The following is an 18,269-nucleotide window of genomic DNA, read 5'->3' on the forward strand; positions in this document are numbered from 1 at the left end:
TACATTTATTTATGTATTTACTTATTCATCAGTACTGAGGATTGAACCCAGAAGTGCTCTACCACTGAGCTACATCCTCAAAATGATCAGCCTCTTTGAAATAACTCAAACCTTTTATTTTTTAATTTGAAGACAAGGTCTCACTAAGGTGCCAAGGCTGGCCTCAAACTTGAGATCCTCCTGCTTAAGCCCCCCATGTAGCTAGGATTACAGGTATGCACCACCTGCCCAGCTGCAACATTTTACACATATTATACTTCTGCCTTCTGACCTGCAGGGTTTCTGCTGCAAAATGACCTGATGATCTTACCAAGGATCCCTTGTAGGAGACAAGTCATCTTTCTTTTGTTGTTTTCAAGATTCTCTCTTTGTAAGCTTGACACGGTGGTACATGCCTGTAGTTCCAGCTTCTTGGGAGCTTGGGGCAGGAGAATCATTTGGGCTGAGGAGTAGAGTCCTATAATCCCAGAGACTTGGAAGGCTGAGGCAGGAAAATTGAGAAATTGAGGTCAAGCCTTGGCAACTTAGCAAGAACCTGTCTCAGAATAAAAACAGTTGAGTATATAGCTCAGTATTAAAAGTGCTCCTGGGTTTAATTACCAGTACCACAATTTTTTCTCTTTGTCTTTGACATTCAGCATTTGATTATGTCTTCATGTGGATCTCTGCAAATTTATCTTCGAGTTTATCAAACAACTTAGATCTGTAAGTCCATGTTATTTCCTCAGTCTGGGAAAGTTTTCAGCAAATATTACTTAAAATAATTTTTCTCAGTCTGGGGCTGTAGCTCAGCGGCAGAGTGCTTCCTAGCATGTGTGCGGCACTGGGTTTGATCCTTAGCACAACATGAAAATAAACAAATAAAGGCATTCTGTCCATCTACAACTACAAAAAAAAAAAATTTAAATAGTTTTTCCATCCCTTCTCTTTCTATTCTTCTGGGACTCCTATAATGCATATAATGATCCACTGATGGTTTCCTATAAAACCCTTAGACGTTGTTCACTATCTCCATTCTTTTTTACTTTCTACTGCTCATAATCAACAACCTCAAATGTCCTACCTTCAAGTCTGATGATTTTTTTTCCTGCTCAAGTCTACTATTGAGCTTCTCTAGTGAGTTTTTAAAATCAATTATTGAATTTTTTCAGCTCCAAAATTTCTGTTTGATTCTTTTTTCTAATATATAGCTTTTTGTTGATATTTTCATTTCATTTATTATTTTTCTGATATCCTATAATTCTTTGTGCTTCCTTTATGCCTTCAAGCATCTTTAATACAATTATAAAATTCTTCATCTAGTAAGTCTGATACCTGTCTTGCTTCAGAGGTGGTTTCTGATGCTTTATTTATTTCCTTTGAATAGGCCATGTTTTCCTATTTCTTTGACTTGTGATTTTTCAATGAAAATTGGGCACTAAAAAAAAAAGAAAAGAAAAAAAGAAAGAAAGAAACAGAAAACATTCCCTTCTCCAGTCCTTGCAAACTGGCTGTGTTCCCAGGGAAGCCTGTTGTGTTCCATGACTAAACACTCAAGTTCACTTCAGGTGAACTGGGCTGCATGAAATAATCAGAGAGAGAGAGATACCTTTTTCTTTGGGTCCTATGACAGCTCCTCTGACCTTAGGGGTCATGAAAAGAGAGAGAGGAGAACATCATGAACCCTTTTATTGGTAAGAAGCCATTCAAAGGAGACAAGGGATAGGATTACAAAGGAATAGGTGAGTGTAGCTCAACCCCCACAGGTGATGCCTACACCTAAGACCCACCTTGCTATTTGCGCTGGGACACACCCAAGTCACCACAAAATGTAGTGATTGGTCAGAGCCTTGTGCTTCAGGACTGGAAGGCGTGGTCATTCAGAGTGGCTTCCCATAGAAGCCCTTTAATACCAGCTGGTTATATTCTGAGACTTGAGACCAGTGTGAGGAAAAAGTTTAAGGTTTTCAGGTATTTTTTCTGAACATGTATTTTGCCTGGGTCTCCGTGTCTTCTGATTTCCTTGAATACACACCTGCATTTAAATATCTTGATTTCTCAGGGTCATACCGCAGGTTAATTTGGGAACTTCACCTGAATTATCTTCCTTCTTGTGTCTGCAGGGAGTCTCCTTGAAGCTTTCCCAAGCAGTGCCTGATGTTTCTTCTACCCAATATCTGAGTTAGGCAAGGCAGAGCTCAGTTCTTCTAGCAATCCCAACAGGTTATAACACTTCAATAAGATCTGCTCTGCTACTCTAATTCAAAGAAGAGAATTGGAAACTATAATGCTGTCTCCTACAGACCACAACAATGCCATAGCATGATGAACTGTAAAAAGAATGCACATGCCAGAAAACTTCTTTCTAAAATCTGATTTTACTTAATTGGACATTTACATGGTTGCTATTTTCTCCTTTGTCCAAATTCCTCTGAACCTCTAACTAGGATCTAACCCTGGGTTCTTTTTTTAGTCCAGTGGCTTTGTCCATTTAGTCTGATTTTAGCAAGAATTCTGATGAGTCTGTTTTGCAAACCCCCCAACTCTTGATATTGTATCAACCTGGTCTGCCTTTAGCAATCAATAATCTGTCAATTCAGTTTGGTCAGAATTCCCTTTGTCCCTGATGTTTCCTTTTTTGAAATTTTCTGTCTGCTTGACCCTCATCCTGATCCTTGATCTCTCATTCTTGTTGTCCTTGGAGTTGAGTCCAGTCTCTCTCCTACAACAAAACCTTTATTATAGCAGCCCCTTTGAATAAAGTCTGCCTTCTCCCTTCTTTAACAATTCCAATAAGGTTATTTTAGCTAGTTTTTGTAGGGTTTTTTTTTTTCTAGTAAGTAGAAACTTGAACTGTACATCTTTTTTTTTTTAATTAGTTACACATGACAGTACAATGATCTTGACATATTTTATAGGGTTTTTAAAAATGTCTTCTTGGAAATAAAAGGGCTTGGATGTTGTGAAGTCCACCATTTTGCTGATGTCAATACTGTTTTATGGGTTGTTAATATATTCTGGATATTAACTTCTTATCAGCTGTATCATTTGTAAATAATTTCTCTCATACAATAGAAGGATGGGATAGTATCCTTTGATGCACAAAGTTTTTAATTTTTATTAAGTCAATTTATCTAATGTTACCTCTGCTTTCAATGTCAATACCCATAAAACTGTTGCCAAATCCAGTGTCATGAAAATATCTCCCAAATTTTTCTGGGAGTTTTATAGTTCTAGCTCTTAGTGTACATTAAGATAATTGATCCATTTTCAATTCATTTTGGCATATGGTAAACAGTAAGAGTGCAACTCCATTCTTTTCAAAAATATTTTATTAGTTATTAATGGACCTTTATTTTTTGTTTATACCCAGTGCCTCATGCATGTGAGGCAAGCGCTCTACCACTGAACTACAACCCCAACCCCACAATTCCATTCCTTTATATATATAGTTTTCTCAGCACTATTTCTTGAAAACACCATTCTTTTCCTTTTTTAATATTTTTAATGTGTAGTTGGACACAATGCCTTTATTTTTATTTATTTATTTTTATGTTGTGCTGAGGTTCGAACCCAGGACCTTGCACGTGCTAGGCGAGTGCTCTACCACTGAGCTACAACCCCAGCCCCTGTCCTTTTCTTTTTGATGGCCTTGACATCCTTGTTGAAAACTGACTATGTATATAAGAGTTATATATGGGCTCCCTATCCTATTCAGTTGATTTATGTTTATCCTTATGCTAGTACCCATGTTTTAATTACTATAGCTTTGTACTAAGGTTTGAAGTTAGGTACTATGAGTTATTTATTTATTTAAATCAATATTGATGTTAAAGAACTGGCTTTTCCAGTTCTGGGTTGTTGGGATTTTTATAGGAATTGCATGAAATCTGTCTATATCCTTGCATAGTAATTACATTTTTACACATTACATACTTCTATCCATGAACACGGGATATTTTTCTATTTTTTAAGTCTTTCTTTGATCTCATTCAGCAGTGTTGTTTAGTTTTAAACATAGGTTTATTTCTAGTATTTACTCCCTATAAGTACTATTATAAGTTTGAATGTGTTTCCTAATTTCCTTTCTGGATTTTGAGTGTGTGTGTGTGTGTGTATCATGCACAAATACATTTTTATACATACATAAAGATTATTGGGAGGAATTGATTTTCCAAATTTACTAGGTTCATCAGATTTGTGGATTCTTCAGGATTTTCCTTATATAAGATCATGTCACCTGTGAACATAGTTTTACAATTTCTTTTCCATTCTGGATGCCTTTTATTTCTCTTGTCAAATAGTTCTGGATAGAGTTTTCATTGCAGTTTTTAATAACAGCTATGAAAGAAGATATCCTTGACTTTTCCTGATCTTGGAAGAAAGATTTTTATTCTTTCACCATTAAATATGATGTTAACTGTGATTTCTTACAAATACCACTTATCATGATGAGAAACTTTCCTCTGTTCCTGAAAATTTTTATCATGAAAGGTTACTATATATAAATTGATTGCATAGAATTTTCTTCATTCTATTAGTGAGATGAATTACACTGATTTTTTAATATTGAATCATCCTTGCACTCCTGGGATAAATCCCACATGGTCATGAAGAATAAACCTTTTATGTGCTAATGGATTCTATTTTGTTGAGAATTTTTATGTTTATGTTCATAAAGGACATTGGTCTATAATTTTCCTGTGATATCTTTCTCTGCCTTTGCTATCAGAGCCATGTTGGCCTCATAAAGTGATTTAGGATGTGTTTCCTTCCTTTAATTGTTTGGAAGTGTTTGAGAATTGGTGCTAATCAGTACAACTCATTGTTGCCTCTGACTGTTGAGATGTTCTATTTCTTCTTGAGTAGATTTAGGTAATTTATGTATTTTGCCTGATTATTTTTTTTCTAATTGCTGGCACATAGTTGTTCATGTTTTTTTTTTTTTTTTTTTGGCTCACATTTTTAAAGGTTTCAGTCCGTGAGTGTTTGGCTCATTCCTTTGACTTTCTGGAAAAGCAGTACATCATGACAGGAAACAAAGGAAGCTGCTCACCTCCTGGCAACTGGGAAGCAAAGGAAAAGGAAAAGGAGGCCCAGGTCCCAATGTTCCTTTCAAGGGCACACTCCCAATGACCTCACTTCTTTCCTTAGTTCACCTCCTAAAGGTTTCACCACCTCCTGATAGTGCCACAGTTGGGGACAAAGCCTTCAAAATAAGGGCTTTGGGGGAACATTCAAGATCCAAAGTATAGCAAATAGTAAGGAAGACGGATGTTCAAATCTAGCCTATGTTCCCTAAAAGGGATAACTTTGGGGAATTTGTTAGAACCAATTGAGTCTCAGGTCACTATTAACATGGAGATGATTATGGAATTTGCCTTATAGTCTGTGGAAAGATTACTAAAAGAAGAAAAAACACACCACTCAACTTACATGTGCCAAGCACTGCAGTGTTTACTTGATGAATATTTTCTAATTCTTATACCACCATTTCAAAGCAGAAATCAGGAAATATGTGACTTCCCCAAAATTATACAATTGGCAAATGTCAGAATCAATAGGCTGATTTCAAACACAGGTCCAGAACTGGGAATATTTAATTTCTTAACTAAATTTATTAATTTAATTTATAAATGCTGCCCCCAAAACCTCCAACACACACCCATAAGGTTCAGTTGCTGCTATTAACAAACACTGTATTATTATTGAATTTTCCCCTACACACATTTAATGCCAGAATACTTATGTTCTGCACCTTTAGGCCCCATGGCTTTGTCATTGTTTTCTTTCATCAGTGGCTTCTCTACATAGCCTTTTTACCCTAATTGCAACCTGTTTAAAGACAGTGTCTGACTCCCCCTGGAAGTCCAACACAGAGCGAGGCTCCCAGAAAGTAATGTGGTATGTGCCTTGATTTCTTTTCTAAATATTTACTAATGACTGATCAAGAGGTTGTAATCATGCCCGACTAGCCCAAGCCTAATAACATGACTGACTTACCAGGCATCAGTGTGCAATGACATGGCTGTAACCTTCATTCAGGAAGAGAGCAGTTGCAGGCAGCCCAGGGGATCCTGTACTGGGATGATGCTGAAGATTTGCAGGCTTCAGCCCTCACAAGGTAAAGCTTTTCCTCTTCTCCCTGCAGTGACCTAAAACTTCTTTATTCTTCTCCTTAACCAAATCTGTAGGATTTGGAAGTGTTCCCACATCCCTACTCCATACTTGTTTCACCTTCTGCCTGGTCTCTTTGTGTCCTTGGATTATTTGGGGCAAGAAACATGTTTCCCTTCAAAATGGTTCAGACACCAAAGGAGATATTAGAAGGAAATGAAGGTGTTTTATAAGGCCTCTCCCCACAAAAAGTGTAACAGTAAGTAGAAGAGTGAAAAGTGATTAGGAAGACACACTAGATGTGACATTTGAGACTAGAATGACAAAGCAGCCACGAAAAATGATTAAATCAATAGCTAATATTTACTGTTTTTGAGGTGCCACTGTTGTATTTTATACCAAGTAACTTATTTAATCTTCATAATAACTCAGTGAGATAGGTCTTATTATCATTTTACAGATGGAAAAACTAAGGCAGGACACACTGGAATAATTTGTCCAAGGTCACACAAAGCCAGTAAACATGCAACCTGGCTCAAATCCACATAGGAGGCTCCTCACACACAACACACAAAGCTTTTAGCTCTTGAAAGGTATGGTCTTATTTGTCTAGCCCACAGCAGATGTTCAAGAAATGGTTAACAGACCTGAGGAAACAATATTATTCTGTCAATTAAGGCATATTATTAAGATCTTAGCCCAATTTTTTACCATAAGGTAAAATCATTTCATTGCTTTTCTAAAACCCTGTCTTTATTTTAAAATTTGGTTTCTTATCCCCTAGTTTTGAGCCATTGTAAAGGCACTTTAACTCAAGAATTGTAAAATAATGAGTTCACACTGATACTTACATGATTCCTCTCATAACAAAATGTCAAAGTGGTATAAACTATGATAGTGGGAGCTGGGGCTGTAGCTTAGTGGTAAAGCATTTGCCTCGCATGTGTGAGACACTGGGTTCAATCATCAGCACCATATAAAAATTAATTAATTAATTAATTTAAGTTGAAAAAAAAAACAATGGTAATGAAAGGGAGTAAAATCTAGTGATTAAATGACCATAGAACTACTTCATTGTTGCAGTACCAGTTGCTTGGGAGGGCATGGGAAAGAAAATGAAACATAGCTACTGCCATTAATAAATAAATATATATACACACACCATGCCATGCTTCCTTAATTATAACTCTCTTAAAGATCCTTCAGCATTCCATAGCATTTCAAAATAAATCTTGTCACTAAAAATAAATCAAAGATACATCCCGGTGAATATTAAAAACTTACCACCCCATGATGGCTTAGTGGTAGAGCACTTGCCATGGTATGCATGAAGGTTTGGGTTTGATCCCCACAACAAAGAAAAAAAAATCACTATCCCATTCACAGCCCACCATCTCTACTGAGCACTGGGCACTGCTATTGAACTATGCTCCCTGCTTTGGCTTTCATTTAAAGTTACACAGCTATTAGAGAGCATCTTGCCTGAAATCAGAAACCCTGTTATTCATTCCATGATATTTTATATCAATAAAATATTCATTTTTAAGACAACATTTTATTTGTAACTCCAAAATGCCATAAAGAACACAATATGAAACATAAGCTACGTAACTGCCCATTGCTTGCAGGTGACCATACACTCCTAATCACATTAATCTGTGCTATCTTTCTAATCACAAAATAGGAAGCCACAGGGTCACCAAGACTATTCCATTTCTTACCAAGAACTTAGAATATGTGAAGCTATCCTCCTCACATACTATATTAAGTTTAGTGCAGAAAACAGAAACTCTTTAAGTATTTTAAGAAAACATAATGCAGGAAGTTAAAGCTTTCAAAATTGGCAGGCTGGCAAAAGTAATGACTACTACCTCTGAACTACTGATTTCAAGGTAAAAACCCATAACTTGACCAAGGGATGGAAAAATGACTCTGCTGTTACCAATGCTGAAGGCAGCAGTATTTCAAAGCTACAGAATTTGAAATTAGACACTGGAACAGAGTCCAGCTATACAACATAAGAGAGAACTTGCTTGCCTACTTTACCTAGAATTCCACAGCACACAACATCTACAGGACACATGGTTACAAAATCAGGATTTAGATTAAAAGCTCACCACAGCAAAGCACACTCTAATCTCTCATAATAGATTGCTTCTTAATTGTTGTCACAGCATTTGGGAGTTATTGCAAATTTGCTATTATTCTCTTTGGACACCTCCAATCCCTGAGAAAAGGATAAATTTATTAATTGTTACAGTGATAATCAAAAGGTGCTTCCTGGCAGGCAGCATTAGTGTCACCTGACAACTTGTGAAAAATGCCAATTCTTCACCTTAAGCTAACTGATACAGAAATTCTGGAGGTGGAGCTTGGCAATCAGTGTTTGAACAAGCTCTCCTGGTGATTCTGACATACCACTAAAGTTCACTAAAATTCCTGACCCATGGACCTGTAATATATGAGTAATGCTCAACAAATTATCTTGAAATATGCGAATTAAATAAAGCCCATAAGAAGTGAACTACAAATTTTCTTCACCAAAATAATATTCTTTGCACACAGACCAGGCTATTTTTCCTTAGGTTTGCCAGTTTCCCGTTAAAGTATGACTAAAATTAGCTTTAAGAAGTAACAACAACAAAAATTCTGCAAGAAATAGAGCCACAGTGAAATTTCCTTATGTATAAAATTGTTTTATTAGAGACCCCATTCTTCTTTTGCAGCTTTGATTTTTCAACATTATAACATTTATTGGATTCACTGGATGACTAAGTATCTTCACATACCCATTAGCTAAAACTAATTTCCATGTAGGTCTCAAATTGGAAGTTACTGCTATGAGATGCATATTTATTTATAATATGCTTGTCTGCTCTTCTGTAAAACTGTTTACAAATAGTATTATTGCAAAGAAAGATATATACATAATTCCTACATCTTTCAAGTTGTTCTACGATTCATGTCTTGATGTCTAGCAAACTAACCCTTAGCAAATACTACCTTTTTTACATCAGATTTCTCTCCAATGTGAATTCTTTGATGTAAGATGAGGGATACATTGAATGTAGGACTGCCCACAATTTCTGAATTTTCTATATTCCTATAGCTTTTCCCCCATATGAGTTTGTAAGAGATTCATACTACCTAATCTTTCCTAAATCTGCTATGTGTATAGTTTTTTTTTTCTTGTCTGTATTTACTTATGTCAACTAAGGGATTAATACTGACAAAGGCCTTCCCACATTTGTTATCCTCTTATGGTTTTCTATAGCATGAACTCTGATAGACAATAAAGGTTTCATCATAAACACTAAAGGTCTTCCCATAAACACTATACTTGTAAGACTGTTCTCAAAAATTTTGATATTGAATTAGGATTTGTGGCTGAAATTTATTATGAAAAATGATGCTTCATATAGTTTCTCTCTTGTATGATTTCTCATATGCATACTGATTTATACGGTCTAAAGACCTTTCCATATTTACTGCATTACTGGGTTTTTGTCCATTATGTGTTCTCTGATGGGCAGTAAGATTTGAACCTTTACTAAAAGCTTTTCCACATTCATCACATTTATATGGCTTTTCTCCAGTATGAATTCTCTGATGTACAGTAAGGTTTGAACTACAGCTGAAGGTCTTCCCACATTTAATACACTCATAAGGTCTTTCTCCAGTATGAATTCTGTGATGTTGAAGCAGGGATGACCTGTGACTGAAGGCTTTCCCACATATACTGCATTCATAAGGTTTCAATCTAATGTGATTTCTCAAATGCATATTCAGTGATTCAGGCTGGCTGAAAGATTTCCTACATTTCTGACATTCAAAGGGTTTTTCTTCAGAATGAATACTCTGATGTTGAATAAGAAATGAGAGGCTACTAAAGACTTTCAGACATTTGTTACATTCATATTGTTTCTCGATAGTGTGAATTCTTTGATGTCGAGTAAGGTGTGAGCTACAGCAAAAAGCTTTCCCACATACACTACATTCATAAGGTTTCTCTCCAGTATGTATTTTCTGATGATGAATAAGAGATGACCTATGAATAAAGGCCTTCCCACATATTTGGCACTGATAAAGTTTTTCTTGAGTATGAATCCTCAGATGTTCAATGAGATGTGAAACACGACTAAAAGACTTTCCACAGTTCGTACATTCATATGGTTTCTCTCCAGTGTGAGTGCTTTGATGATTAGTGAGAGAAGAGACATGACTAAAGGCCTTTCCACATTCAGTACATTTGTAAGGCTTCTCTCCACTATGGCTTATTTGATGTCGAGTAAGGGATGAGCCATGGCTAAAAGTCTTCCCACATTCACGACAATGATAAGGTTTCTCTCCTGTATGAATTCTCCAATGGCGATTAAGGATTGATTGTTTACCAAAGGCTTTCCCACATTCACTACATGTAAAGATCTTCTCTCTATTAAAAGTCTGATGAAGGGTAAGAGATTTGCTTTTGCTAAAAGTTGCCACACTTTCATTAGAACTCAAAACTTTCTTTCTGCCACTGATTTTCTCGTTTTTTATAACTGACCTTATTGGTAAACTCTTCTTTAACATATCATATTTATGCGATGTCCCTTCAGCAGAAATTCTCTGTGGTTCAGAAAGAGTAGGCTTTACATGGAAGATGCTTCTAAATGATGTACTGTATTTGTCAACACTTTCCCCAGAGGGGCTCTCACTAAAGGTGAGGGTCATTGGTCTGCAATGGTCTACCTGATGTCCATCCTTCCCCTCCAACTTCCCTTTAAATTTTCCGTTCTTATTAAAATCTGAAAATTCACAATGCCGCCTTATGTTTTTTTCTATTTTTTCTGTTTGGGGTGAATCTTCATCATAAATATCCTTTGTTGATAATTCCTTGTTTTCCCATCTTGATTCCCAATCTGAAATACATCAAGAAAGCAAAGCAATGCTTTTTCTAGACTTTGAGAGGAAACTTCTCGGATGGAAATAGGAGAATTAGATAAGAAACAAAGCCTCTAGAAAACACATGGCTCTAACAATTCATGTATTTCAAAGATTCTGAACAATGCTGAAGTGAGGCACAGAAAATACAGAGAGCTCACAGAAGCAGGAACAGAGTATAACAAGCGAAAGGAGGAAAATATAGACAACCACTATTTGAAAAAAATGAAGCTATTCTAGGAAGAAAATGTAGAAGGCATTCTGTATTCAGCCATCATTTTGTGCCTATACTCATATGAAAGATCACATTCTACTTTACATTTTTCTTGTGCAACTTTCAGTTAATCTCAACTAGCTGCCAGATTAACATGTGTGAAATACAGAATTTATACTACTACATTAAACAGTTACAATGACAACAAAATATATCTATGTGCTCCTTTTTGGTAATAAAGTTTTAGACTTTCTGAGTTTATATAATATCTGTGTGAAATCATATGAGAACTTACTGGACATTAGAAAATATTATTCTTAGAAATATATTCTAATACATTTCTTATTTCCACTAACATTTATGTTCACGTATATCCCAAGAAACTCAGCTTTAAAGACAAAGTGATTTTTCATCTAATTGACAACTTTTCTTAACTTAAAACAATCAGTAAGTCCATTTCCTTAAATGGGATTAAAAAATAATTTGTCTTACTGTGTTATGAATAAAATAGGAATTTGAATTATTGTAATGGCAAAATCCTTCACTTCTGATTAGATGATATGAGTAACAGAAACAGAATAATCTGGGAGTGGGGTGACTGTTTTGAATCTAAGCTGAGGGTACCTCAATTTTGTTTACCTCTTTGATCTCATTTTAGTGTCCCTAAAATGCCTCCACCCTCACACTCACAATAAGCATCTTTAACAAAGACCTCCTTTGCTTGATTCACTAGACTCACCCAGAAGCATACCTTTTGACAGTGTTTTCTCCACCATCCAGGGTTCTTTTCCATCCTCCAATAAAGTGATCACATATGGCTTAGTTATGGAAAGACCTGCTTACAGAAAAAATATAGAACTTTTTAAAGCTATGCTCCTCAAGGTTGAGAGACCATCACAGGAGCAACCAAAGGAAGGGTGGAAGGATGTCCACTGAAATGAGAAGATAAGCACAAAGGAGCTACACATTCCCTTCAGAACATGGCACAGAAATTCAGCCATTTACGTAGGAGGAGCTTCAGCAATTGGAGTAGCAAAAGAAAGATCTCCCTCACTGCAGTGGAGGGGGAGATATCTTACCTAGAGAGACCAGATTTTCATAGTTCTGCACCATCACATCCTTGTATAAATCCTTCTGCGCAGAATCTAACCATGCCCACTCTTCATGAGAGAAGTCTATAGCCACATCACTAAATGTCACCTAAAACAGCAAAATATTTAGATTCAACCACAGCCCAGGCCTCTTCTAACACTGTACAAGGGGTAAAATTTCTTGGTTGTGGAAGAAAGCAAACAAGATTCAGGACTTGTGATAATGATCAGAAATCCAAACTCAGTTACACGATAACTGAATAATTATGTGCTCAGCATTGTCATATAGTACGAATGAGAGGCACATACAAGAACTTTGCTTCAGAAGAGTTAACTTCATCAAAGAGAATAAAAGTATACAAAATTTGAATAATCAGCATTCAACATTTGACAGTATACATTAAAGTACTTAGTTAAATCTTGTATACGTTAAGTGTTATATAAGTAATGAAAAATAAGGCCAAACCAATTTCTCTCACATGAGATACTCAAAATGATTCACTAAGGTTCAAGGGAAAAAAGAATGATCAAATGGATTCAGAGAAAAAGACATTTTTCTATTAAAGACTGATAAACATAAACTGCTATGGTTTGCACATGACCCTCAAAAGGCATGTGCTACAAACTAAACTGCCATCATAACAATACTAAGAATTGGGACCTTGAAGAGGTAATTAGATCAGAAGGGCTCTGCCTTCATGAAAGGATAACTGATATGGTAGGAGAGAGTTCATTTTAAAAGGATGAGTTCTATATCCTGTCTCTGTGCCCTTCTGCCATGGGATAATGCAGCAAGAAGGCTTACCAGATGTTAGCCCCTTAATCTTAGACTTCTTAGCTGCCAGAACTGTGGAAAATAAATATCTATTGTTTATAAATTACTTAGCCTGTGATATTCTGCATAGAAGCACAAATGGACTGACATATACATAAATAATTTATGAATAAAAAAGGAAGTATATTTATGGTGTATCCTTAAGCCTTGTATTGCCAGTCACCCTACAATTAAAATAATTTGACACCCATGGGTGAGAAGACTGACAGATGGCTTCATGCCAATAGATAGTACTTGAACAGGATCTCAAAGTAAGGGTAAAAAAATAAAAGAAAGGACACATATCAGAGACTATATTCTAAAGGAAAGCTCATAGATGTGTTTAGAAATTTCTTCTCAACAGAATTCATTCATAATGTTATTTAAAATGGCAAAACTTTAGAAAAAGTTTAAATGTTCAATAATATATTATTGGTTGGTCAAATTAAAATATATTCATTTAAAATGGCATTGTTTCATTTATGAAACAGACATGACTTGGCAGTGGTAAATTTTTATTACAAGAGAGGTTGATTCAATATTTTACTATTCTTATACAGTGTTTTATATGTACGTTCACCAGTAACACATCTTTAGTTTTAAAGGGGGGATTTACCCTTGACAAGTGCTGAGAAAATAATTAAAAATCGAATCTCCTACCAATGCAGAAGATCCTCTCCACAAATGTAGAAAAGAAAGAAAAGCTGCATTCTTGAATAAGCAATAAACCAAACAGATGCACTACACAGGAATCCCACTAAAGATTGCCAGGACAGAAAGAAATCTCACTCTTTTACAAAGCCAGGAAGATATAATCCATTATATACATGTTTTCAAATAAATGGTAACTGTCCTCAACTAAGAGGACTTAACAGAAAAACATGCCACCTTATAGTTCATCCTAAATTCACCTGTTAATTGGAGTGTCCATGGGTTAGTTAATTGCATTTATCCCCAAGAAAAATAAATTTTTTTTCTGATATCTTAATGACAAGCAAGTCCTTACAACTTGGAGCCAGAACCTAGGCTAAATTCTCACATACAGCAGAGATGGACACTAACTTCCATAATGTCTACATTTCAAAATGATGACTTCAATACTTTTAGGACTAGCAAAATGGGCAAGAGGCTGATTTAACTTTTAAAAAAATTTACACACGACTCAAAGGGATGGGGAATGGTTTTACAATTATAGATTTTTCACAAGAAAATACTCTAGAAAAGGATATAGAAGTCTCCTTCCTTTTTTATTTTTTATTATCATTTATTTAAACCTGTGTTTGCACTTAGCCAGGTACTACAGGGTTAAGTCATATATGAACTGAATGTTTTCTAACTTTTCCTATTTTCCATAATAGTTTTTAAATTATTAGCTTTTACAAATTTAATCTGATAAGCCTAATAAAAAATTCAACACAAAATAGAAACATAAAACATTACCTTTCATTCCACAAAGTCATTTCATGTTTTTTTAACATATATTAATATTAAAGAAAAAAATCCACATAATCTCAACAACAGATATTCTCTCTTCTTTATTTAGTGCAGCGCTTTAGAAAATGTGTGTAGCTCCTTTGAAAGACCTGCTAAGGTCTCTCTATACTCAGGGGTTTTCAATATAACTTCACTTCTATAGCTTCCTCCCTGTTACTATGTCACCACAGCCAATGTACCCTTACTTCCCCAGGGGTGGTTCAACCCTTTCTTCCACTTCAATTGCCTGGGTATCCTGGGTGTTCACTATCTTTGTCCCAGAAAGAATTCAGGAGATTTGTCCCAGCACTTGTCCCATAATATCTTATGCTTTCTTATTTTTCTTCCAGTCCTGCAGTGCTCAATACAGTAGCCATTAACCAGTTTGGCTATATAAATTAAAAATTAGATTAAAATTATACTGAGTAATCATAGGACGTTGGTGTCTGTTGTACTATACAGCACACATATAGAACATTTCCACCAATGTAGAAAGTTTAGACAGTACTGTACCACATTAGGAAGTCCAATCAGTGTATACCCAAACTGATGTACAATTTTTCCTACCAAGTGCGTTATAATTGCTTAGAAGATAAATCAACAAATGATTTTGGTATTCCTTTCCTTGTTTAAAAAAAATAATAATAATAAGAGGGCTAGGGATGTAGCTCAAGTGGTAAAGTGCTTGCCTAATGTGCATGAGGCCCTGGGTTTGATCCCCAGTACCTCAAAAAAAGTTTTTCTAATAGTCTAATTTTCTCAAAGCTTCACCTTCCACTCCATAATTCTGCCTATTTTTTTTTTGTCACTTATTTTATTCACTCAGTAAATATTTACTAAGCATCTGCTTGGTGCCAGGTACTACTCTGAATACACAAAAAAGAAAAACAGTATTCCTTCCAGTAAGAGGAGACAAACAATGAGCAGATCTCAACACGGGACACATGTAACACAAAGCAGTGATGAAGGCAGAAGTGACAGGTCAGGGAAGGTGGCTACAATTTTAAAAAGTTATTCAGAGAAATTTTCCTAAGGAAGTAATCATTAAGCAAAGATACAACGAAGGTCACTGCAAGCTTGTACATTTCTGGTGAAAAAACATTCCAAGAAGATGATACAGCAACTTCTAAGGCCTGGCAGCAATCACTTGCACTCACAGGGACAAGAAAGGCAGAAAATGAGGTGGGATCAGAGAGATAATATCCTAATTGTTCAAACTTCATACATCATTGCAAAACTAACTTCCATTTTGAGTTGGGGCCACTAAAAACTTTTAAGTCAAGGGATGACAGAATTTTAGAAAACAACAGAATCCACTGTGACAGTTCTGTTGAGAAAAGACTGAAGAGAGTAAAGGGCAGAAGCAAGGAATCTAGCTAGTTGCTACTACAATAATCCAGAGAGCTTGGATCAGAGGTGCAGTGGTAGAGGGAGTGGTGGGGTAACCAAGTCAGATGTTATATATATTGTTTATACTTTAGTTCCAACTAGAGCATTTGAATGTAATACATGAAAATAATCAAGGACAACTTCAGACATCTCTTCAATTGAGCAACTTCAGGACTCATACACCATTCAGACCACATGATAACCATAAAGCAAACAACTTAAAACTCCAAACTTGTGTTTTGAATTATAATTTTAAATTTTTGGAGAACGACTCCAGAGAGTCTTCTAGGATAAAATTATGGTTGAACTGAGAGAGAACAGTACCTTGCAGCTCTCTTGTGGGCTCCATCTTTTCCTATAACAGAAGGAACCATAAATCTAATCCCTAAATGTTCTTAAGTGGGAACTGGAAGCAGCCCCAAAGTGAACACTAGAAAGTGTTAGTAAGAAAGCATTTCAGAAAGATTTGGGGACATGCAGACTTACCTGAGTCATTACAATTTCCAATAGTCCACACCGTTCCTTTTCTAGCCTCGTGGCTTACAGATGGGTAGTGTTCCTGAGAAACAGAGCAAGGGGGGTGGGGGGGGGAAGGTCAGGCATTTTTTGGAGCTCTGTGATACACCATAATGGAAAAGCACACTGGTAATCATTCTCTTGGGCTCTCATCTCTGACAGAAGGAAACCTTCACCAGGTGCCACCGTGACGAAAATCAGCTACTGTGTACTAAAGAGGCAGATGCATAAAGCAATAAAATAATGTGGAGCATCACCACGTTCTATCTTCCCTACTATGCATGACAGGCGTTCACGTTATTCTGGACTTACTTTTTAAATAATGACAACAGAAACCCAAGAGATACTTAAAACGTATGATCAGGATTACAGAACCAGCGGCGTCAGGGTCCTGACTGAATAACATTCAAACTGTGGATGGCGACTGTCTTGAGCCCCTACTGCAGGCACGAGGCCAGCGCCGTCCCTCCTCACTCCCTCTCTACAGAGCAGGACACAGAGGCCGGGTAACGCTAAGGCCGCACTCGAGGACCCGGCGCCGGGAGAACCCTGCAGTCGGCCAGTTCCGGGGATCGGGTGAGGCGCTGTGTTCCGCCGGCCGCCCTCCGGGAACCCACACCTGCCCGAGTCCTCAGCAGCACCTCGCGGGGGCCAAGCCGCCAGGCGTCGGGAGCGGGCATCTCTGCGTACCTGACGCTCGGGACGCCGGAGAGCTGGCAACGGCCGCCGCCTCCCGGGAATAGTCCGCCCAGACTCCCAACCGATTCCAGAAGAGCGGAGCCAGGCCGGGCAGCGCCGCAGGACGAGCCCAGAGAGGACGCCGCAGTCCAGCGACCTGTCCGGACCCCTCCGCGTCCAGAACGGACGCTCAGGGCACTGTGGACGTGGACCTCCGGAAACCACACTTCCCGGGAGCCTCTGCGGCCGCGGCGCGCCGCGAGGAAAACGGCCTCAGCTTTCTAGGAAATGGTACCGCCCGGAGACGTCGCCCCAAAGCGGGCCAACGGGGACGTGCGCGCAGCGGGATAGGAGCACACAGCGTCTTCGGGTTCACTATCCTTCCCAGGACAAAGGCGACGCTCTCCTTGCGTGAACGTTCAGACCACGAAACTACACTTCCCAGAAAGCCACGCGGCAGCGACGACCGTCTTCCGGGTCATCGGTGAGCTCCAAAAGTGCTTTCCTCCTTGGTGGCGCCCTAGAACTGGCCTTTGCTTAGTCCCGACTTTTGCTGTCACGCCGTCCGCTTGTTCTGAACTGTTATAGCTCCCACGATGCCCAGTGGCCGCACCGTCTCAACAGTCGTCGTCCACCAACCCAAGACATTTCCGGAAATTCATGAGGACAAGGCATCTGGATGGCACTAATGACGACCATTCAGGTGTGCATTACAGGCCCACAAAAAACCTGGAAATAATGAACTGCAGCGAGGGTTTTGATGACAGTAACCCTGACCCTGGGAAGAATCGCTCCTCTCACAACCCTCAGCCTGACCCGCCTCTGTCCCCTGACGTGCTGCTTTAGCTTTGTCTGACTGTCCAGCCTGCCTAAAGGGGTGGTGGACACCCTTTAGGAAATTTTAAAAAATCCCTTGGAAAGAGAATTATGAATGGCTGATAGAGCAGAATAAATTACACAGATTGTAATTGATTCTCTATCTGCCATTCATAACTTACAAAATCATGAATTTTTTTCAGCTCAGTATAGGCCAGAACAATCTAGTATTGGTGTATATTTGGTTATTTGCCTTCTT

General features: G+C 37.6%; 1 protein-coding gene across 2 annotated transcripts; it reads right to left on the bottom strand.

Moving 5' to 3' along the window:
* Positions 1-8,772: 8,772 nt before the first annotated feature.
* Positions 8,773-17,405, bottom strand: LOC113184535 (uncharacterized). 2 transcript variants are annotated; one of them, XM_026391284.2, is made up of 5 exons: positions 17,207-17,405; positions 16,487-16,559; positions 12,313-12,433; positions 11,985-12,068; positions 8,773-10,997 (listed from the first exon to the last, which is right to left on the bottom strand). In XM_026391284.2, exons 2-5 carry the CDS (start codon positions 16,493-16,495, stop codon positions 9,511-9,513), a joined length of 1,701 nt encoding a protein of 566 aa, XP_026247069.2. In that variant the 5' UTR covers positions 16,496-16,559; positions 17,207-17,405; the 3' UTR covers positions 8,773-9,510. The 2 variants fall into 2 exon arrangements, with proteins under 2 accessions (XP_026247069.2, XP_026247068.2); XM_026391283.2 differs by having other exon boundaries at positions 11,985-12,071.
* Positions 17,406-18,269: the final 864 nt, after the last annotated feature.

The sequence above is a fragment of the Urocitellus parryii genome, chromosome 15 (genome assembly GCF_045843805.1).
Source record: "Urocitellus parryii isolate mUroPar1 chromosome 15, mUroPar1.hap1, whole genome shotgun sequence".
Classification (NCBI taxonomy): domain Eukaryota; kingdom Metazoa; phylum Chordata; class Mammalia; order Rodentia; family Sciuridae; genus Urocitellus; species Urocitellus parryii.